Source organism: Magnolia sinica, chromosome 4 (genome assembly GCF_029962835.1).
Source record: "Magnolia sinica isolate HGM2019 chromosome 4, MsV1, whole genome shotgun sequence".
Taxonomy (NCBI): domain Eukaryota; kingdom Viridiplantae; phylum Streptophyta; class Magnoliopsida; order Magnoliales; family Magnoliaceae; genus Magnolia; species Magnolia sinica.
The window spans coordinates 25,568,942-25,593,716 of NC_080576.1; the positions used below are offsets into that span (position 1 = coordinate 25,568,942).

Here is a 24,775-nt window from a genome sequence, read left to right on the forward strand (position 1 = left end):
TTGAAAGATAAGAATATGATTCATTGTTTACCACAAGGATATCTCAATCCCCAGTTTCATCGATGCAAGTCTCACCAAAATTTGCAAGCATAATGCACATGGGGAATGACAAAACAAGTCAGGAAGGAAAAGATTCCAAAGGTTAGCTTAGCAATCTACATAGAAAGGGTTATCAATGAAATTACCAGAAATGATAAAGGAATATCAAAATTCTCCCCAGAAGTTGCAAGAAATACCTCTTCAGAGATTTTAACTCTGAACTACATGATCTCAACGACAGCTCGACCAATGATATTTCCAGCATCAAGATCCTGGTATGCTTTCCCCGCTTCCTCAAATTTGCACTTTCTCGAAACAGCACCACTAAGATTGAAGATACCGGTTTCTGCAAGTTTAACCACCTGGGGAAGATCTTGCCTTGCCCTGGCTCCATATGAGCCTATGATTTTTATCTGCACCATGGAATCATGGGTTTCATGCCATATTTCATTTTCATGAAAAAGAAAGAAGAATTAACAGAAAGAATAGGGATGGAATAGAATATTGCATGTTTTCCAACTATGGCCGCAAACTGCTCTAACAGAAAGGTAGGAAAGTCACGAGGTGGTCCCCAATTGTGAGACGATGAATCATAAATATAGGGATGTTTTTGGAATGTCCATAACCATGACCAAGACGTGTATAGCCATGCACCTACGTGGGGAATGGCCACTACCAGTTATAAAAATAAAATTAAAAAATTAAAAAAAAAAAAAATTTTAAAGGTATGGCCATTACACTTAAATAGGAGATTGTAGAGCAAAACAGATAAAGGAAACAGACCTCATTTCTTTTTAGCAAAACGAAAAAGACTTCATAGTAATTGAAACTTTTCAACAGAGAGAGTAGAAAGTCCCAAGTGAGATAACTTTCAGTCCTTACAACATTTTTCTGCACACATTTTCTACTTTGTTGTTACCCGCGGGTGCAAACACAACAAGGTGGGGAGGGAGTCACAAGGCAGGAGCAGAGATAGCACGGCATATGGGAAGCTAAACCGGAGCGCAAGTGGGAGGGAAGAGCAATGGTTAGTAAAAATGTGCTGGAATAAATTAACAGAATGGGGAATGTTCCAGAGCAGGTTCACTGTCCTAAGTGGTGAATCTAAGGACCCAACAGACAACATCAGACAGTAGATGATTAGTAAAAGAGGTCAATCCACGACAACGGGATCAGTTTATCATGGTAACTTGAAAGAAATGAGAGGGGCTTCTTATCACATGAATTCTGGACTCTAATCAACTCTACGAAGAGTCAAAAGGCACTAAAATGAGGATTTCCATACTTTTCGAAGGAGTTGTCAATCCCTACTTGGATCACGGGTCATTTCTGTACACTGCACATAAACTGATACTTGGATCACGGGTCACTCCCATACACCGTATGTGAACAGGTATGCGGCAAACTATCCTCCAATAAGTGGAACGCTAGGGGTAGGATCATGTGAGTTGTCCATTAGATGCACTAATATATGCAATCTGGTTTAATATATGGGATATATCATCATTAGGCGACCCCAATTGGTTGGGATGAGGCTTAGATGATGATATTGTCATTTATAATGAAATGATGAATGTTATACCAATCCTCCTTGCATAATGCTATATTATATGTACACCATTGCGTAAATCAAAGTATAAATCTCTACATTCTAAATATAAATTGACATTGCAACTTAGGCAACACTAGGAGCATAGAGCCAGAACTTTGGGTCTGTAAAAATAGTGACTTGGATCACAAATTGCCCATAACCAAACCGCACAATGTGGAATGGGAAACTATGGGGGTTGACAATTTAGGTAACATTGGTCCCACCTATTTTGGGCTGTCATTTCTTGGTTCTACAAATAGACATTTTTTCCCTTTTTTTTTCTTTTGGAAAACATTCATATTAAGAGGCAATGGTGTTGAAAAGTAACATCACAAGATGATCCTTAATAACCGTGCGATGCAAAACTGATCTGTTTGTCTCAGTCAAGGCATCAAATAGACATTTTACCCTGACATAAGTGTAAGGAATAGGTATGCTAGACTGAGATGCAAAACTTTTTTTTTCTGCGAATAAAACTCCAATAAATTCCGCAGTCTAGCAATGCCTTAAACACTTCCAAGTTCTTTCTGATATATGATCCATCATCTCAGATAACAATGGCACATTTCTCAGATTCTTAAAAACAATCATTAGAGATGAGTAGAAAGAATTTAACCTCCCTATAATAGAAATCTCATTCATTCTGACTACTGCAGTAATTCATAGAAGATTATTTCTAATAATTGAAGGACTTGGAAAATCATTGAATAATGTTTTAATTGGTAGATACCACATCATACCTGTCTGCGGACAAGACGGGTTATATCTACTTCCCCTATAGCATTGGATGCAGCAAGCCCTATCATTACAGCTTTCCCTCCGTCTCGTACACTTTGTGTGCACTGCAGAAAAGTGAGTGGCTTTCCCAATGCTTCCACAGCAACATCCACACCCCTTCCTCCAGTTATTTCCTGGCAATAGCAAGTGCAAAAAATATAACCAGCAAGCTCATACCAAATCATCAGAAAGGTATCATTCGTCAGCTGAGAAGTATGTCTGATTAAAGTAAACTCGCTAGTATGTATTTGATAATGCCTTCTTTGAATATCATAATGATATGATGAATCGAATAAAGAGTTACACTCCTGGTCAGGATAAGCAATGCCAAAAGTCTGAGGAACAATAAATTCACTGAACATTACTAAGCCCACCATTCATCTTGCCAAATTCCTGTCAGGCCACACTGTCAACTTGGACATGTGTGGAACATCCAATCCATGCAAAGGTGGGCCCCAATGTGGAGACGACTTAAAAATCAGGCAGGTAAACTCATCAAGTGGGCCCCGATGTGGAGATTAACTGACCAGAAAATCAGACAGGTAAAATGATAAGGGGAGTCACTCATTTAGTCATGTATAAAAACAGTGGACAGTTTAACTAATTGCAAATGGTCCACATTCAACAATCAACATACACATTGCCCAGCTGATGAGTAGATGGGCCTGATTTTTGGACCACATAATTTACATGCTTGGGCCCACCTGATGCATGGCATTAATGTGAATGTCCAATAGATTTGCCCGATAGGTCCATGTGGGCACATGTAGAGGTGTATGAGGACATAAGAAACTCTTGACTTGAACATAAAACAGGAGGGAGAACCCTTGGATCGATCATGATAATAGAGCAACTGTTGTACTCAAATTTTCAATAGTTAAATCCAGTAAATAAACAGGTTGATGATTGTAAAAGACGTTAATCATTCAAAACTCTTTCAGCCATGTGAAAAGGACCACATCCTTTATAAGGACCGTTCTTAATCTAGTTTCAAGCTTTAAATAAAATGGTTCAGTACAGAAGAGCACCTTTATCTTGTCAACGGCATTTTCTTTTGCTGCATTTATTGTGTGAGTTGCTCCTAGCATCTTTGCATTGTGAAGTTTATCATCTTGAACATCAACAGCAATAATTTCAGAAGCCCCAAATGCCCGTGCTATCTGTAAACAACTGGGAGAAGTAATTTAGTCAGAATGATGTAAACCTGAGACTTAAGATTCTATAAAAGCAGAAACGTTATATTATATGCCATCAACTATGCCGGAGGAATTTGAAAAAGAAATATACAGCATTTACATGGGTCGTCATCAGCATCATGGTAGAGTTGTCATCATTATTTTTTTATTTTTTTTATTTTAAAGGTCAAATCACTGTCCCACCCAGCTAATTTGATCGGCAGCGTATGCATTTGCGTATCAGCAATAATATCCAATGCAACATCATCATCACCTCAGACTTGTCCCAGGTATTTGGAGTCAGCTTCGGGAATCCTTTTCAAACAGGAATTCTCATGATTTATTGGCAAAAGTTCAATAACCGCCTACCCGCCTACCATCCGCCGTCCTTTACCACGGATGTCTTTTCTTTTCTTCTTCTTTTCTGGGGGGGGGGGGGAATTTGAATCACTTAATTCGTTTTTATAGATAAATAAAAAGTCAGCTTGCTTCATAAATTTAATTGAATGATACGAAAAGGGGTATTATGTGATAGACAATCATCCACACAAGGGTGTGCAACAACTCAAACAGCCACCTGAAACTGAACAAGTTGCTGTTCAGCACAAGCTTAAATATCTGAACTTCAACACAGCACATCTCCTGCCTTGTCACTATTCTACTATGGTAAGTTAATAAAATTAGCATACCTTATGTTCTGATGTTAAGTTACTGCCAAATTGCATATTCCATAATCATTAGCAGTCAACCACTTGATGAATCATTATTGCAAAGGCCTTGTTCTTTAGACAGCATACTTAGTTAATGATCATGGCGTCATCTGAGTTGGAATTTGCAGTAACCAAACGAGCCATAACTAATGCAGAGGCATAGCTACTTCCATTACTCGTGAAAACTTCAGGGATTTAAGGGTGAGATATAGATTTTTTTTTTTTTTTTTTATGGCAGCATCCCTGATGCGTATTGGTGCAAGTCAATTTTTCCCCGTTTGGGAGCCTCCACAAGGAAACATTGACGTGCAACAGAAAAGGCAGGAAAACATATTCCGTCAAATGTGTTTACATTCCCCAGTCCACCTCAATGCACAGTCCTTTCGAGATGAAGTGGCCCCACCAACAAGTCAACAAAAAACATGGGGTACTTCCTAGAGCTGGGCACGGGATGACTCGACTTGTTCAGACCCAACTCGACCCAAACCGAATGGGTGAGTCGATCCGAACCAAGTAAACTTCGCCCAATCCGAACTCAAACCGAGTCGAGTCTGAGTTACCCAGTAACTCGACCCGAAACCCGCCTCATTCAGACTTGACTTGATCTGAAACCCGACTCGACTCGGGTTCAGGTGGGTGGGTGTGTGTGTGTGTGTGTGTGTAAACTATTTTCCATAACTCTCTAACCCTACCCGCCACACCCGACCCGATCCCAAACTCTCTCTCCCTCATCCTCCTCCTCTCCCAAGCCCGGCAACCACCCACTACCGCCACCACCCTCGTCTCTCTCTGTTTCCTCTCCACTCCCTCCCTCTCTCTCCACCCACAAAGATTTGGATAATTGTTGTTGGATTGCATTTGTAAAATACATATCTGCTATTTTGCTATAAGCCTACAACATTCTAAAGTCGGCGAACTTATATTGATTTCTAATACCATATGATAATGACCGCTCATACCTTTTTGGTTTGCGCTTCCTACGGCTGTACATCGAGCTGAGTCGATGTGGGCTAAGTTCGGCTTGACTTGTCTATGTTGTACTAAGTTTAGCACCCAACCCAACACAGCCGCCCAACCTGACCTGACCCAACCCAATCCAATCCAAATCAAACAGAAAATAAAAATAAAATATAAAAAATTAAATAAATCATTTAAATATTCATTGATAGAGGAATGTAACCTACCCTTATGGTCGTATCTAACTACTGAGAGAGAGATAGAGAGAGAGTGACAGAGCTGCAGCGAGTGGCCAATTGCTGAGCCAGGCTAAGATGAGTCGGGCAGATGCCAGCCGAGTGAGGATCAGGACAGGAAAGGAGGAGGAGAGGGAGATATATAAATATATATATATATATATATATATATTATTTTTTATTTTTGATTGCTTGCTCAGGCGGACGCAAGCTGCGGCGGGTTGGGTTGGGCAAGGGAAAGGGAGGAAAAGAAAGAGAGGATAGGGCTGCATATTCGAGTTCGAGTTCGAATTCGAGTCGAGTCAAGTAAAGTCGAGCTGCACTATGCCTGAACTCGGCTTGTTTTCAAATCGAGTTGGGTAGTATTGAGCTTGACTCGCCCTGAGTCGTCATTCAAGCCGAGTCAATCCGAGCTAGCTCAACTCATTTACAGCCCTAGTGCTTCCTCTCATGCAAGATGAGTTTCTCCTTTTATATTTGTTTGGTTCTTGTGATGTATCAATTCAATGCTTGAATTTTATGGCTTCTTGCAAATAAGACTACACTTTTTTGCCATTCTATCTATTAATATGGTGGCACTCTATGCAAGAGAAACGGGTAAGAGAGATTGTTCTCAAGGCAATGGGCCAGGCAATCAGCAAGACAGTGGCCATTGCTGAAATTATAAAGGTCTGTTTTCTACTTTCATTATTTTTCCCTTGTTGGGAACCTAATCAGACATCATGACCTGTTTAACATCAAAAAATGCAGAAGAGGATTCTAGGTTTGCATCAAGATACTACCATTAGTTCAACGAGCATAACTGATATATGGGAAGCCATAGAAGAGGGCCTACTACCGTAAGTCTCTGACTTGATCTTCTTTCTTTCTTTTCTTAATACTTCAAAGCATAAACACGATTTCTCATTTTTATTTCTACCAACCATACTCAACTCAAGTGGGGAAAAAAAAAAAAAAGACGGAAAAAAAGCTCAAATCGATCCAACTCGGTGCTAACTTGACCTAACTCGGGGCTGACTTGACCCGACTCGGTCATTGTGAAGGGTCGGACTCGGTCCGGATTAGTCCAGGCCAGACCTGGACTCGGATCAGTTAAGGCATGCTGGACTCGGTAACGAGTCGGGTCAAGTTCAGGTCAAGTATATTTCAAAACTGGATCGGGTCGGGTCAGCCCTAACTCGGTCCGACTCGACTCGATGCCCAGCTCTAGTACTTCCACATGGCCCCTAAAACCCAAGTCTTTTGACAATCTCAATTGAACAGATTTAGAACTTGTCCAAAAAAAAAAAAATCTCCAAACTATGTACTGTTGCCATTTATGTGAATAAATTAACCAAAAGCATAATGAAAGGAGATTGTTACAAAGATGTTGATCACATTACAACTTTGGGCTGTCACCTTGATCCAACACCACCAATCCCGATCACAGCAATGGCTTCTCCAGCACGCATGTCAGCTGCATGTTTCATAGCACCATAGGCTGTAAAGACTGCACATCCCAAAATAGCTGACTCTGTATATGGCAATGAGTTTGGAAGAACTGCTAATGCATTGGCAGGCACAACACAATATTCAGCAAGTCCCCCCATGCTATACATGTATACAGGCTTTCCTGCACAACATAGCCTAGTTTTAGCAATCAACATAGAAAGCATGTATTTCATGTCATGATAGCCACAAATACTGGATGCACAAGAAATAGGTACGTATAAGAACAAAGAAATGATCAGCAAATTAAGATTGAATAACTAAGCAGTGTGATGGTATGTATAGGCTCCAATGATCTGTTAAGGAGATTGTAAGATACTCTAACATAGTCTTTCCTTTGCTTTTTTTTTTTTCCTGGGGGCGGTGGGGGGGTTTGGATGACGATGAATGATGATATCAACATGTATGTGCATGTGCATCATCTTTATCATCATCATCATCATCATCATGTTAGCCTTTCTCCCAGCAATATGTGGTCATCTTATATGGCAGATATAGCAAAAGTTCTGTGATCAGCAGCCCATAAAACATCAACATTCCTCTTTCATTCAGGCTCTGGCACTGCCATAGTAGAGGCTGACATAGATGATATTCGTATTGAAATTAGATATTAAACTTACTGGCTTTTGGTTAATTACTTTGAATGCTTAGTTCCGACTGTGCTTTTTTATACATTATTATATGTGTGCATATTGATGCATACATATTGAAAAAATGACAAAATTTACTGAAAGAGAGTGAAAAATCTACAACGAGGCAGGTTTCGTACACGTTGCATGTGCCGCATGTACCACCTGTGCCACCATCAACCTTTAACCGCCAACATGCGCCCCATGCCATCGTTCATTTTCAAGCAACCCACATGTGCTACATGTGTCAGCATAAATCTTCAAGCGCCTACATGTGCCACCATCAATCTACAAGCAGCTCATATGCCACATGCGCCACATGTGTTAGATGTTCCTTCCCTATCCAGGGTGGTTGACAAACAACATGCAAGGCAGGTTATCCAGGACAGACTATCCCTAATAGACTACCCAGGATAGCCCGTTCGGAATGGAACTTTGCCTGCATCAAAACAAGCCCCTAGAGTGAACCAGATTAAAGTGATGTGGTTTACGTCTCCTCCTTTCTTCAATTTTGCTCCAAGGGGGTCAATTTACCACAAGGTTTGCAAATCGGTTTCGGTGTGTACCGCATCAGTCACCACCAACACAGAGTCATATCACCCTTGTATCTGGCTGTTTCAGGCAGATATGGGCCGATGCAGCTGTATCACTCATGGGTGATACTGGAACATATTGGGCAGCATGTACCAGTTTCGGATGATACATCAAACCATGATTGCTGATGAGTTGGCAGTAAGCGGTGCATCAAGGCAATCTTTAAACATGGGTGATTCATATCAATTATGTTAACATAGGTCAACCTGTTTTCTTGTTTCTTTTAACAATATTTCACTGTGTATAAAGAAAACTGTGGCCTCGAACTCCCATTAAAGCAGGTCTAATGCAAAGGCGAATCTGGGAGGTGGATTAGCATGGGAGCAGGGGGAATTGACACATCCAAGCCACAAATCATACATAGGGCCAGGGGTGGACCCCACCTGCTGGACAACCCAAGAAAATGAATCATACCGCTGTCTGATCAGATTGTAGCTGACATATCCAATAAGATGGTCATCAAATAAGTGGTCTAGTTGGACTGTGGGCCCACAGAACCAAGCAGACGATCTAATAAGTGGTAATTGGAAACTGTTGCCCACAAATCCAATTGGATAACTTATGAGTGGTCTGATTGGAATGTGGGGCCCACAGAGTTATTTGGCACATCCAAACCATCAACCCTATGGCCCAATAGTCCGATCCACATGATTTACAGCTTTTCTCTACAATTCCTACTTTGAATTCAACTATCCGATATTTCTTCTTTTTGTAGAAACTTGATTAGCAGAAGTTACAACTCATGTTTAAGTTAGAAAATCTAAAGTTTGATGTTCTAATAACTGGACCGTACATGTGGTGCAGAGGCACAGTTATTCGATTATACAAAACTCTTTTCTTTTAAACTTGTGATAGATGAACTTACAGGGTGTGATGCTCCTTTAATCTAGTGGTGTCGTGACCTAGATGTCTTTTCCAGTGTTATGATTACTTGGGTATATTCTTTGCTTATTTCTTCTCCTATTTCCTATCTCCTTTAATTCCTACGAGTGATGCTTGCATTCAAGATCGGCATTGAGATACCAAATTTGGTACTAAAACATGAAAATGTTTCTGTCAACTTGGACTCCATTCCTGGCTTCATAGCATATTGGAGCTTCAAGATGCATTGTCTTGCATCACGACCTCCAATCCTACTTCCTTAAGGATTGCATCCATGAATTTTTCATAAGATTCTGGAGACAAGTGGTTGCTAAAACACATCATTGGCTCTTAGGGATATATGGTAAAACACTCAAAAGAGCTTTTTGGGCCTCATTCTTTTCACCCAGTGGAACCTTTCCCTTCTCCACTTCTCCATGAAACAGATTAGCACTTTCGTTAAAACCCATGCCTGCATCTTGGATCCCCTTGTCTAAGAAAGCATTCAGTAACAGTCAACGCCCCAGTGGGATTACTACATCATGATCATCGGCGTTTACCGTAGCCACCATCTAGAAGATTAAGTCTAACATGACACATTACAGAGCAAATAATTGTCCTTCTGCCATACAAAACAGTCAAAGTTTGTTCAGTATCAAATAAAATCAAATTAAAGATTGTTTGACTCATTTGTTGATGGATAAATGTTTCAGAAACTACGATGTGAAAAGAGAACCATGTGCCTGTGAGAAATGAAATCTAAAGTTCCATGAAACAATGAGCTGGAAAAAGGAATTAACAGCATGTAAGAAACTTGGAAGGTGAACGAACAAAGATGGAGAGATGACTACCACTGCCGCGCAGAAACAACCGAGTTTCACCATCATAAAGTGTTCCTTTTGCTCGATTGTATGCAAAGAAAGCCTCACACAGATCTTCCTGACCCTGGCCACATTCAAACAAGAAAAAGATTACATCCATGAAGTCCATTCAGAGCAGTGAATATCACCTTAACAGAAGTATTCATAAAATCAGCAGACTGATGTAAATCAGAAAACATAATGAATCAACTGTCATCAATTTTTACCTTCACACAGTAGAAACAGTTACCACAAGGCATTATAAATGCTCCTACTACATGAGCTCCGACAGGAAACCTGAAAGTTCATACGAAACTTCTCATTTGTTTCCTTTGATTATGCTATTAGTTAAGAGGTATCATTCAATACTGCCCAAATTAACATTTTCATCTGCTCAGGCCAGCAATCTGTGCATGCCGGGCCCACTTCACAGTGGCTCAGATCATTCATCTGGAGGTACCCACCATGGATGTGCGATGGCCAAAAAAATGCCTAAAGGGGGCCCCACCCGTACAAAATGCTGATCTGAATGGAACATGGTAGTTTTAGCTGAGCATTGTATATTTTTGCATTAGTAATTGCTTCTACATCTGTAAGATATCAAATTCAGCTATTAGGTTAAAAGAAGAAGAAGAAGAAGAAGAAGGAAAGTCACATCTCCGATAATGGGATAATGTGTCCAAATTTCGCTCACGTAAAGTCTACCTCTTTATAATTCCACTATCGGTATGTGCCCCATGGTCAACTACTTCTCCTGTTATCTCATGGCCCACAACACAAGGACTTGCAAATGGAAGTTCACCTTTCAGGACATGAAGATCGGAGTGACAGATTCCACACGCTGCATTTACAGATGCATGATTAAATACCAGCATACTGTAATCAACTAGATTATAGAATGACTTGTATAGTGATTAAGAATGCCTACAAAGTAACATGCCCATTAAAACATGCTAATGGAGCAGCATGCATCCAAGTTATAAAAGGAAATGGAATCCTTAATTTAGAAGACATAAAGCCATAGATATGCATTGGTGCAAAGAAAAAGAAAATCATAAAGAGAGAATAAAGCAGAAAAGGAGATTTAAAAGATAGTTTATTGTTCCAACATCCACCATCCTAAGAAGATATGATGAACCCACTGAATAAATTTTTCCTTCCAAAAATCATCTTAGATTGTGTTCTCAAAACAAGTGAAGGAATGGTGTAAAATCACAACTAATGACATGTGACTACTTAATGTGCATCGAATTTTTGGCCCTAATATGTCAAATATCCATGCATCTCCAATGCAGAACTAGATTGTGAAATATCACAATGTTATCGAAGATGTGTGGTGTGTATACCCAATCCACATTGATAATCAGATTAAACTTCCTCCTTTTCGAGAAGATTTATTCCAAAAGAAAACATCTTACAGAAGGCGGCAACGAGGTCACCAAAGAGAATGACCTTCTCATAACTGCCATCTCCAGAACACTAGAGGCAACCTCCTTTGCTGCCATTTTAACTATGGAGCACAACACCCCCAAACTCCATACTAACGGTTTAGATTCAGCAATTAAAAAAGAGTGGTGTCAAGGACATGGCTTGTCCCCCCAGCCCACTGAAAAAATACAGAAGGAATCCCCCTTAACAATGATCCTCTCATGGAAAGTATTCTCTTATTGCTGTCCTCCCATAGAAAGTTGGGGCACAAAGAACCCCTGAAACAAGGGCTTTTGTATTAAGAGCAACCCCCCACCACCAAAATCAAAATAGATGGACCCTGACCACCTTGCAAGAACCCATCAAGATTAAGCCTGAAAAAACGGGTACGAGGCTGCAGCCACCCGGGCTTTAGCTTTGGGCACTCCCACCACACATTTTCCACACTAGGAGAATTTTTTAGAGCAGAACTCCCTTGAACTCTGGACCAGCAGAAGCCCAATCAACCACCAAATAGCTAATTCTTTGCTTGATCCTTTCCACAAGCTGCTTTTTTTTTCTTTTTAAAAAAAAACATGCCACTTCTTTCCTTCCATAACCCCCACAATGTAGCACACAGAGCTATCTTCCATCTTCAGGCCACAAATCTAAAACGACCAGCCTCCTATCAACTCCTCAAGGGAATCGTTCAGAATCCATCACCCCCCCGAGCATAAGAAAGAAGCAATCCTAGATTTCCCTAGCCACATTACACTTGAGTAACAAACGGTCCAATGTTTCTTCATCACTTGTCCGCAATTAAGATGTCATTAGTTGTTGCTAACCAAGTGATGGCCTGCATCCCAGGTGGAACTGGAAGCCACCCCATGCATTCGTGTGAGGGGATGATGCATATTCCACACCCAGGCAAAAAATTTTGGAGAAAAGACTTTGATCTAAAGACCCATCATTAGACCATTTCCAGATTTTTCTATCTACTTTAGAAAGATCATTAACACTCCATCCAACAACCTCAAGAGAGTCCCAAATCCACCCCCCCCCCCCCCCCAGATTCATTTCCATGTTAATTGAAAGAAGAAAAAGTGAAATTTTCTACTGACAGGATTTCCCCAAGCCACCTATCCAGCCAAAACCACACCCTGCTTTGTCCAATGATGTAATGTGAAAAAAAATAAAAAATAAAACTCCCTAGCCTACAAACTGTAAGATACATCCGTGGTTGTCTTCCCATGAATATTCCTAATTGCTTTCTACATATCCACCTTCGCCTTCTAGAAGGCAAGCCAGGAGACCACCTCCTTTCTAGCTTTGCCTTATCTCTCTCACACAACCTCACACCATCAAGAATTAGGGTTTTCTGCATGACTCCACCATTTTGTCAAGAGGACCCAATTCCTTTCTATAATTCTCCTTGGCCCCTACCCATATGTATCATCCCTTTAGCTGCTGAAAATCCACCCACTACCTAAGCTGAAACTTGCATCCCTTATGGTTTCCTTACCACATGAAATTTCTTCGAATTCACCCCCCCTTCTTTAGCATGGACGCCAGCATCTTGAAAAGCGAAAGAAAATAGACCGGAAGGTTAGAAAGAGTGAACTTAACAAGGGTCATCCTCCACCCCAAAGATAGAGACTTCCATCTCTACTTCACCAGCTTCTTCTCCACTCCACCACGAGGTCCCAAAATGAAGCCTCCCTAGGATTGCCTCCTAGAGCAAGCTCCAAACAATTCAATGGAAGAGAAGACCTCTTGAGATTCTTGAGGCCTGAGTCTACTTCAAGGCACTGCAAAACCCTTTTGAGATTCCTGATCTTCTTGTGCCCACACACTATAAAGGTATCATTTGCGAACTAAAGATGAGTTACTACCACATTAGACCTGCCCATGCCAAAGCCCCTAAAGGCCGATCAAAGATGCCCTATCCATAAGAAAAATGAGGCTCTTAGCCACCAGTGACAAGAGAAATGAAGAGAGAGAGAGAGAGAGAGAACATTGCATTGTTGAAGGCCTCTCAAGTTAGAGAAAACCAACGAGAGATTAACCAGGATGGAAAATGATGCCAATCAGTGTTCAAAATATCAGTATCGCGCCGTTGGGATACAGATACGGATCGGTTATCACATAGGATATATCGTTTGTATCGCATAATTTATCACACTTTTTGGGAAACATGGGGAAACATTGGGAAAATGGTTAAATTTTTTAATGAAACTTGGGGGATTGTTCAAAAAGCCCTTAATACACACTTTTAAATCATAACATCTCAAAAAAAAAAAAAGATGCGCATAATAAATTTCCTTTGTATAGGGTCCTAAGATATGCGATGTTTAACTGAACTAATGCAACTATATTTAAATTGAATATATGACATTTATAAATGAATCAAAGTCATGTACGAAAACACAACCAATTCATTGAAAAGCAAAAGAAGTAAAAATTAAGAAATATATGTATCAATGATGGGGACTGGTTGTGGCCTAAACCCACATAGAGTTGCGCGGTGGCTCGTAATCATCGACTCCTTCTCGACGGGGCTGAGAATAGTATTGTGCTCAGGTCATAGCAGAGTGGTACCGGGTTAAGATACTCGATGACATAACGCTGGTACTCATCCTCTCCGAACTGAATCAATACGTCCATCCGTGGGTACTGCGTAATTGTCACAGTCTGTGGCTGATATGGATCTTGGAAGGGCACATATGAAGCTCCTTGGTATCCATATTGCTGGCCATATCTATACTGCTGCTCATATCCTTGCCCATATGCAGAAGTGAACTCCTGACCATAGTTGAAAAATGATACGTCGTAACTGCTGGAGTCACTCGCCGCATATCCACAAGGTCCATAACCATGCCCATACAGTGGCACAGAACTCGAGCTACTCTCCTATGTTTGTGATCCAGATTTATGTTGTGGCATGTAACTCGAGCTCCCCTCCCCCGTCCGTGATCCAAATCTAAAGCCACCTTGTCCGTCACGAACGCTTGCGTCCCTCAAGCATTTTACGAGCAGCTCCTAAAAATTTGAAAGTTTCTGAGTCTGCTTTTCTTTAGTAGCTTTTGATGCGTGTATGTCTTATTATAAATAAGACGAGATCGTGGTTCTCTTGGATGAGAACCATGGTCAGGGTCATGCATGGCATGATCAAAATTCTCCTCCTCGGTGAAAGGACTAAGAGGCCTCCGATCCCGACTCCCACTCGCGCCACCACCATCCCCGTCGCCATCATCATCATCATCATTACTGTCATCAGAGTTATCATCAGCCTTATCGCTGTCATCACCATCACCGGACCCATCTCCCGCATCACTCTCTAACTCGGTCTCGGTGCCACGTGTCCCACGTGATAGTAACTGCTGCGGGCTGTCATCCGGACTCCTCGTCAATGGGTCGAATGCCTCATCAGGAGACCTCTATTGCTCTACATGTACGTCAACATCAATCCCTTGTGTCTTTGCCTCTGCCACAACCTGTGGCTCTGGTCGCCCATCTGAGGTATCCAAGTCATCTGACCTAACTCACTGCTAAACTGGGTCATCCTCCTCATCCTCAGCATATGCACGTTGTCCGACCGTCATCAGGTCCAGTGGGTCTTCCTGAGTTTTTCTTCTTCCTTTCACGTGGAGCAGCCTCTCTCGTAACTTCATATTGTAGTGACAATACACTAGCTTTTGAAGCCTCTCATACCCTAGTTTATTACTCTAATTCCTTTCACAGGGTGACGAAGACACCATCTACGCAAGCACACGGACAGTCAATCACTATATAACCTCGCAGTCATTCCCGTACATGTACCACTATTCGCCTGCATATCATAAAATTCTTTCAGTATTTTAGATTTTTCAAAATAATATCAAATTTAAGTTTACCGCAGTAACTCACATGTCATCATGGTATTCCTTGACTTCACCGCAAAGTGGCAACCAAACATTCCAACCGTGTCACGGTATCTAACAATCTGTTAATGGCGTATAGCAACCAGGATAAGTATGGAATGGTTGAGATGGAGATAAAGAGAATGTAAGTGCGGAACATATTTACCTCACTACTAAATGTGCCTTTTCCCGTACAGTCGGAGAATAAGTGATCGTACACCCAGTGTTCGCAATATCGATAATATCAGCTGATATTATCGTTAACGCTTGCTAGCAAGACGAAACCCACATGAGATCCCTCGAAAGTTTAAAAAAATACCGAAAATGTAGATATCGCGCGATAATCTTCGATATCGCAAATACCATCGATACTATCACCTATTCTTTTTGAATTTTTTGACAAACGCACTCACGGGTTGATTGCTCACCCATTCTTTTCGAATTTTTTAATAGACGCACTCACAGGTTGATTGCAGAGTCTGTCATGAACTCATGAGTCCACTGTAGCCAACAACCACGATGGCAATAAAAGGTCGATGCGGGGTTACGATTTACCGAAAAATTTATAAATAAATAAATAAATAAATAAATAGAAGAAGAAGAAGAAGAAGAAGAAGGAAAAATTAGAGAGTACCTATAGCAAAGATTGCGTGATCAGAGGTGGGCCATTCCATCAATTGATAGAAGTAATTTCAATTTCCCTATTTCTTTGTCGATTTCCCTCTTTATTTTCTTCGAATCGATAAGTACGAAGATTTCGGCGAGAAATAGGGTTTGATTGAGGAGTAGATCTAGGGATGCTTATAGATTTCGACAAGAAATAGGGTTTGCTTCTTACTCAAGTGTAATGTGGCTAGGGAAATCTAGGATTACTTCTTTCTTATGTTCAGGGGGTGATGGATTTTGAACGATTCCCTTGAGGAGTTGATAGGAGGTTGGTCATTATAGATTTGCGGCCCACCGTTGAAACCTTCCTAAGGTCCACCGTGATGTTTATTTGGGACCCACGGAACTTGGTGACGTCACTTCAGTAGCGATTCTCGTTACTCAACTTCTCATAGCTAATCCGCGTCCCTCCATTTTGAACACAACAGAAAGCCCTTTTCAAAAGGCGAGGGTTCTAGAAGGAAGAGGATTCCTCAATCACAGTCAATCCGGCCCAATTTCTCGTCGGAATCTCCGAGAAATCCCCAGATCTTCTCCTCAATCAAACCCTATTTATCGCTAAAATCTTCGTGCTTATCGATTATAAGAAAATAAAAAGAGAAATCGGTAAAGAAATAGGGAAATTGAACTTGCCTTTGTCAATTGATGGAATGGCCCACCTCCGATCATGCAATCTTCGCTACAGGTACTCCTCTCCAATTTTTTCCCTTTTTTTCTAATTCTTTTTTTTATTTTTCGGTAAATACTCAACCCCGCATCGGCCTTTTATTGCCGTCGTGGGTTGTTGGTTACAGTAGACTCGTGAGTCCATGACAGGCTCTGAAATCAATCCGTGAGTGCGTTTGTCAAAAAATCCAAAAAGAATGGGTGATGGTATTGATGATATCCACGATATCGAAGATTATCCCGCGATATCTACATTTCCAGTATTTTTTTAAAGTTTCGAGGGACCTCATGTAGGTTTCATCTCGCTGCAAGCAATAACGATAATATCGGCCGATAGTATCGATACTGCAAACACTGATGCCAATTACATACATCTTTTATCCACAAAACCCACTTGTCATGGCCCATTCTTTTTTTTCTTTTTTTGAAAGACAATAGTATTATTAAAACACCCAAAGCCCATTCTTAAAAGAGGATATAAAAGGAAACCCCAATTCACATGATCATAAGTCTTCTCCATATCAACCTTACAGTGAATTCATACCTCGCCTCTTTGACTCTCGACTCAATACACTCATTGAGCACACAAGAATGCGTTCAAGGATCTGCCTCTCCTTTATAACTGCACCTTGGGAAAGAAATGATATTATCTAGCACTTCTATGAATCTTACTGGTAAACTTTGCTTAAAATATTATTTTCTCCTCTTACCAAGCTAATTGGCTAACATTCTATGATATCCATTGCCTCCTCCACTTTAGGATGAGCATTACAAAGAAGGCATTAAGGACCTTGCTTGAAGTCCTCTTCTATGATAGTAATCTCAGATAGTGGCCAAAAAGAAGCCACCCATACCCACCATCTTATCCATGTCCATCATCCCCACCACCTTCCGGATTTCCTCCTCTAATCCTTTTTAAGCCATTATAATAATACCCTTGGGATGCACTTCAAGATCCAGTGTCAGTCTTATCCATCCCTCTTTTGAGTACGGATCAATTAGATATCTACTATAGCATCTTTAATTTAAGTCAGGTCTTCAACCATCTTACTTGGGATAACAAGCTTGGAGTACAGTTCGAGCTCCTTCCACTATAAAAGTTGTGGAGGAAAGAGGAAAAAGGGGGTTTTATCCCCTTCTTCTTTATCCATGTAATCATGTAGTCTTAACTTATTTTTGTCTCCAAATTGATTCCTCTTTCCTCAACATTACCTAGTATTCCAACTTAACATCTTCCCTTTCTTCTTAATTGTTTTCACCCATATGACCCTCTTCTTTTGCATTGTCAATATCCTTTCTAGTCTTCAAGAGTTCTTCTTTCCTTTAATAATTATCCACCCCAAATTGTTTCCAACTCCATTCTTTAAGATTTGGTTTAAACATCTAAAGTTTCTTCATCAACTTGGAGCCCGCCCGCCCGCCTTTCACCAGTCTGCTACCATTTGAATGAAACCTTATCGCTTGAACCACCATTTTCTAATCTAAACAGGCGTGGACCCAAGGAGATAGGAGTTGAACATCAACAAATAGGGACAAACACGAAACTGGTCAAGAACAGGCTGCACTAATGGGGACATCAGAGGACCTACTCGGGTGTACCAGAGATGGAGATGACCACCCATATCAAACCAACTTTCTTTGTGGATGGGCGGCGAGTTCCAGAGGTCCTCTCGGGTGTACCAGAGATGGATACGACCACCCATATCAGACCAACTTTCTTCGTGGATGGGAGGCGAGTTCCAGATGGGGCCCACCGGGCCATTTTGAAGACCCCACATGCATTGGACGTGCATCAGGAAGACCCCACTTTAGGATGATGCATGTGGGCTGCTTAGGAGATCATTTTAGTCATAGGATTTCTATTTCGTGTCGATCCGACCGTTGGATCTTATCGATCAAGTCATCAAGCCACCAGATGTTTTAGATCTGGACCCCTTGGAGTCTGATCTTGCTTTCTTTATGTTTTTTGTTATTTTTAGGAGTTATTTGATAATTGAGATTGATAATATATGTTTTAGTTTTCTTATTTTGGATAATAGGCTACTTCACTTAAGTGAGTGGCATAGTTGTAATTATGTTGGATTTTAATTCCGAATTTTTTATTATAAAAGCACAAAGGGGGTGGAGTTCCAACCCTAGTGGTGTTATTGATAAGAAAAAAAAAGAAAAAAGGTGGAGCTCTCTTGTGTGAAGAAATTTTCCTCCTTATTTTCTAGGATTTTTTATTAAATAAAAAAAAAAAAAACCCTCCATTCCAATTAAATTGTGGAAGGGTAGAAGCTTGTTTGGTGGTGGATTCCAAGGTACATCCTTCCTCTTCCTCTTCTTCAAAAGGCATTCTTCGTCTTACATCATTCCTCTCTCCTCTTCGAAAGGTATTCTCTTCTTCTCTTATCTTCCTCTTTTCTCTTCCATTACAACCTTCTAAACCTTAGATATTCAATTTCCTATTTTTTCCAATTTCTAAAACCATAATTCCAAAATCTCCAATTCTCATGAACCCTAATTTTCCAATTTTCAGATTTTTCCCTTCCTAACCCTAGTCATAAAACCTACAAATTTGTCCCTTGAGCGTGAAACGTATCTATACTAAGTTGGAAGTTTTATCCTTCCATCGGTCCTAGTTTTAATTGATTTATATGATTTCTTAGAATGCGGGCATGTGATTTAAGTTAAATCAGATTTTATCTCTTATTGTTTACTCTTAATTAATTGGTAGGTTAGCATCTTTTGTTAATTGAATTACTTTATGGAGTCTTTCATAATCTCAACGTTGCATGCTAGCATTAAATCATGTGTCCTGCATCATGCACTATACGTATTAACCTAGACAGTGCCTTTCCCACTCAGTTGAGATGAGAAAATGATCCAACTTGCTCATAGGAACTAGGAAGAACAGTCTGCACTACAACTAGATATTGGCCATCCTTCTCTTTGGACTTTCCAAACTTCCTACCTGTTATGGGTATTTGATTGCTCATATTTGTGCAAAACTGGTTAAGAACAGACTGCATTACACCTAGTGACCTAGATAGTGCCTTCCCACTCAATTGAGATGAGAAAGCAATCAAACTTACTCATATGTAGGACAGTCTGCACAACACCCAGATATTGGTTATCCTTCTCTTTGGACCTTCAAGACTTCTATCCTGCTATGGGTATTTGACTGCTCATGTCATTATATAAGCATGCTTGGTAAGATCTGTTCCTGTGGGTCACAAACTTTCCACCCAATTCACGTTTCCAATGCTTGTATACACATGAAATATTGTAAATCAAGACTCTCAACTGATCAATAAAACGGACACAATGCATATTTTGACATATGTTTAATTTCTTTGGAGGGACTATAAATAGAGAGATCCATTGTGCAGGGTCATACCATCCATACTAACATCAAGTCCTTGCCCACTTAGCATTTCTTTTATTCATTTCAAAGATTGAATGATCGAGCATCCTCAAGCTGAGAAAGTGCACAGTATCCACTAGTCCCCTGCCTGCAACAGTGGGGCTATGGTCAGTGATCCTGAGCGATGAATTGACTGTGCCCGGAAAAAACTCTCCGATGGGACGACCTGACCTTTGATTCTTGTCCTGCAAACAGATGCTTAAGGGAAAAAAACGCAGCAACTGTCCGCATTGGAACAAAGGCTAAAGACTGGATGATCTTACAAGCTAAGAGATTCCTGGGGATGATCCATTGATGGTGGGGCTCCACTGGTAAACTTAGAGAGCCGCATGTGTCCTTTTGCCTCCTGACATCCCCATTAAGGTCACAAGATCTCGCTATTTTAGGAATCATCTGGATGCTCTACATATTGCAATAATGCCCAATAAGCTGCACACATGACTTGAGAACGAAATGTCACCTTTGACTCTTATCTCGCGCGCACACGAGAGAGAGAGAGAGAGAGAGAGAGAGAGAGAGAGAGAGACTGATAGTCTGGCAGAATGTGATGGACGATATGCATGCAATGAGAAATTGTACACATGACGTACTAGTGATTGAATTTGAACTGACAAAATTTTGGTCCTAGCTTAGATGTATCAAATAAATAAATAAAAACCCTTAGGGGTAGTTTGGATACCTCTAAAATCCTCAAGTTGTACAGGGTTTATAGGTAAATAGATTGAGGTTGTTTGGATGCCTGTGATTGCCTGTAAAAACTTGACAGCCTATAATGTCTTTACGGCTTTCAGCTGCAATCTGAAACCTGGCAAAATATCATGTTTCACACTGCAGGTAATTGGATTGTAGCGTAATGGCTACATTATTTGAATCTCCCTATAAGAGGAGCATTGCACCCCTGAGAACCTCACCCCCCCCCCCCCCCCAAAAAAAATATCTCCCTCACTCCACACACACGCACGCGCACGCGCCCCATAAGTTTGTTTCTTTACTTCACTAGGTTTCGCTAGATTCACTGTGACACAAGAAGTATCTTCTTACGATAATGGAAAAAACAAAAAAACAAAAAATGATCACAACAAAAATAGGAAGGGTCCACAAATTTTTACATCTATCTATATTTTTCCGTGAATCCGTTGTATTTTAATCTTTCTGAACATTTTGATGTTCATAATTGATCATCAAATGTTTCTTTTCGATTTGTTGCTAGTTCAATGTTTTGATGGGGTAGGGCAATCCAATCTCTTTATTTATTTATTTTTGATTCCGATCGTATCTACACACCATATTTATACGGGTTGCTAACTCAACGGTAGAGTACTCGGCTTTTAAGTTCGGCTAGGATCTTTTACACATTTGGATGAAGCAACAGATTCGTCCATACCATTGGTATGGTTTGTAAGACCATGACTGATCCTGAAAGGGAATGAATGGAAAAAACTCTGGGAATACTTCATCCTTACTGGGTCGGTAGAAAATCTTGTTTTGATTCTTGGAACGGTACCTAATCAATTCACAGTTTGGTCGAGTGAATAAACGGATAGAGCCCTAATGGCTCCAATTATAAGGAAACCAAAAGCAACGAGCTCGGTTCATAATTCGAATGATTACCCGATCTAATTAGACGTTAAAAATAGATTAGTGCCTGATGCGGGAAAGGGTTCTCCTGTGAGTGGATCATCGATTCCTTTTTTTTTCATGAATCCTAACTATTAACTATTCTTTCTCTATTATGGAGTGGAGACGAATGTGTAGAAGAAACGGTATACTGATAAAGAGAATTTCTTCCAAAGTCAAAAGAGCGATCGGGTTGCAAAAATAAAGGATTTCTAACCATCTCTTGTAACTATAACGGACACAAACAAATTGGATGGAAAGAGAGAGGATTCGTTCATTGGACTCCCTGTCTCCGGGGTATCTATTCTTTTCTTACTATATACCCTGTTCTAACCGTATTGCACTATGATTATATATATTCCGGCCGGTGATTTGCGACCCAACCATCTCTCCTTCACTACCTCCGGCGAGCAGCAACTCCTCTCTTCTTCCCAGCCTCCGTAGACCAACAACCATCCTCCACTGGAGACCAGTGGCCCTTCCTTGCTTTCCCTCTCTTCTTCCCTGCCGTTGGAAACCGGCAACCATCGTAGTTTTTTTTTTTTTTTTTTTTTTTTTGCTCTTCCCTATCATTTGTGCAAGGGTTATACAGAGAAGATTTCACATATATGGCATGGTGGGTCCAAAAGACTTGGACATATGTTGGCTGCATTGAAATCCTCTATCACACGCGTAAAACAAGCGTGTAAGGCTCACCATGTTGAAAATGAAAAGGCCCTGAGGTCAAATTTTAGCTAGATTTGCAAATCAAATGAGCCACACTACAGGAACAATGGGAATGGGATGCTAGTCATAGGTTGTGTGTGGAGCCCACCATGTTGTAAATTTAAAATCCACTCCGTTCATCAGGTTTTATCCTCCATGTTAGGCCTTAAGGTCAAAACTCACCCAAATTGGAAGACTCATTTTAGTTTAATGTGGATTTTTCCCCCTTAAACACCTATTACTGAGCTACAAGTTGATGGTTGGGATTGTCTCATCAAGGAGTGTTTAAGGATATGGCCCACCAATCTATCCGTTGTCAATAGGATCCTCTCAAACAAACTGTTTTTTCATAGTCAATGAACTAGTGATGTTGTCGATAGGATCCTCTCAAACAAACTGTTTGTTCATAGTCAATGAACTAGTGATAGCTTGCAAGAACATCGCACCAAGGATTAGTTTTATATATATTTGGAGTTGGGTTTAAGTCGACCCCAATTAGTTCGTATAAGGCTTAGATGATGATGATGATTTGGAATTGGGTTTAAGAAAGCTTCTGTGAAATTATCGAATTCAACATTTGTGGCTAGTCTAATTATTGAATTGTCCAAACATTTTCATCAGTTCATCTTGAGGCCCACCTTATTCAGATTGGAATCCTCTACAACACCTTATACACATCAGTACAACAATTGAGGTCTGCAGGGCCCATTCTTTTATTTTTGTGATATTAGATTAATTGGATCATTTTATTAATGGATACCTTGAATGTTGGCCATTGAGATTGTCCGTTTTAACTGTTTGTTAGATATTTACCACTGTCCAAGTTTACAATGTTGGTTGAGTTACAAGAGAGTTACAAGTCTGCCACATGCATAATGGTTCTATTTGTGCATGTAGCCGTTATGCTCCACTAGATATCATGTTTAAACCTTTCGATTATTATTAATTTGAAAGTAGTTTATGGCTAACTCTTTATATTCAATAGTTTATCCTTATAAATGGGCATTTGGATTAGTGAGCCCACTTATGTGGCACACCTAATACTTGGTTTAACATAAGGATCAGCCCTAGGCTTATTGAGATGAGCTCAACCCAACGACTCATCTTAAATGAAGCTCTTATGTGTTATTTGAAGATTTTATAGGGATTTACAGCTCCAAGCCGTCTAGTGTAAAACCCCATTACAAGCAATAAATACATTATAGGTTATACAAACATAAACAACTGTTTACCTGTAAACAATTTACAACTTAAAGCCAAACAGGACAGACTGTAAACACTTTACTCCTTAAAAAAGTTTCAGGTGTAAAGTGTTTACAACTTAAAACTTTATAAGCATCCAAACAACCCCTTATTTGATTATATAACTACTGGATTGGTAGACATTTATCAGACGGTTGTAATGAAAAATAGCCAACGGTCCTATTTCAGAAAACAAGCATCCATGAATCAGAGGTCAGGATTGTTCAACCATTCTGATTTTGAGATTGTGACTTCAGAAACAATGGCATCCACAAATTAGGTCATACCACATATACAATTTATGCGCCTGAATATTAAGCATCCTATGTTTCCAGAGTATAAAGTAACTCCCAAATAAAAAAATCACAAGGCAGAACTTAGAATTTAAAGTTTATTGGCAATTCGCTTTAGGAAAAAAGAGTTCATTTTTGCCTCCTTGGCAGCTTTGGATCCAGCTTGTGTTGCTGTGCACTGGGGCCCACATGCTGAGCTGTCCGTCGATCAAAACTGTCCATGTTGTAGACTCCACGCCATTCCGGCTAACTTAAGAAAATTACACTAAACTGGTGATTGTGGCCATCACTGTCCGTAGATTAATTTGCAACAACCAACGGAATGTTTTCAATGTCTGGCATCCAACCATAATAATCAAAGGCTAGGATCATCGTAATGAGAATATGAACGGTTCAAAACACTGGACCACTCAGCATCTGGGCCCCGGTTAGTGGAGTCAGAGGGGAAAAAACGCAGGAGTGGGAGTAAAGAAATTACCTTTGGTTTTGATTAGGAGCTCTCCCGCTTTGGGGCGAGGCATTTGGAAATCTTCGATGGTGAGAGGCTTGTTTGGCTCCCAGAAGACGGTCCCCCTCATGAAAGAAGGCCCACCGCTCAGATGATAGGCGCTCGCGTCTTCTCTCGATACGCCATGGCAGATCGATCGCCATGGAATCGAGGGTTTCAAGATCCTGCTGTTGCTGCTGCGGACGAGAGCGCGAGAGATGATGGTGGAGAAGAACGCCATCGAGAAAGACAACGGGTAGTAAGTGGGAGAGAGCCGGAGACCTCGTTTTTATATTTTGACGTGCGCTTCTATGATACCTACAGGGACGAATTGCCTGCTACGTTCGAAAGGTAAGTGGGGCCCACCGTAATATTTGTAATAAATCCACCCCGTCCATCCGTTTTTTCAGTTAATGTTAGAATAATATAACAAAAATGTGATATATCTAGAATTCAAGTAAGCCACA

General features: G+C 40.5%; 1 protein-coding gene across 1 annotated transcript; it reads right to left on the reverse strand.

The window, feature by feature from the left end:
• LOC131242835 (uncharacterized) lies at window positions 1–24,586 on the reverse strand. The gene is made up of 8 exons (XM_058241736.1): window positions 24,300–24,586; window positions 10,623–10,758; window positions 10,145–10,214; window positions 9,909–10,002; window positions 6,884–7,097; window positions 3,436–3,577; window positions 2,371–2,541; window positions 1–452 (listed from the first exon to the last, which is right to left on the reverse strand). Exons 1-8 carry the CDS (start codon window positions 24,547–24,549, stop codon window positions 261–263), a joined length of 1,269 nt encoding a protein of 422 aa, XP_058097719.1. The 5' UTR covers window positions 24,550–24,586; the 3' UTR covers window positions 1–260.
• Between the last annotated feature and the right edge of the window lie 189 nt (window positions 24,587–24,775).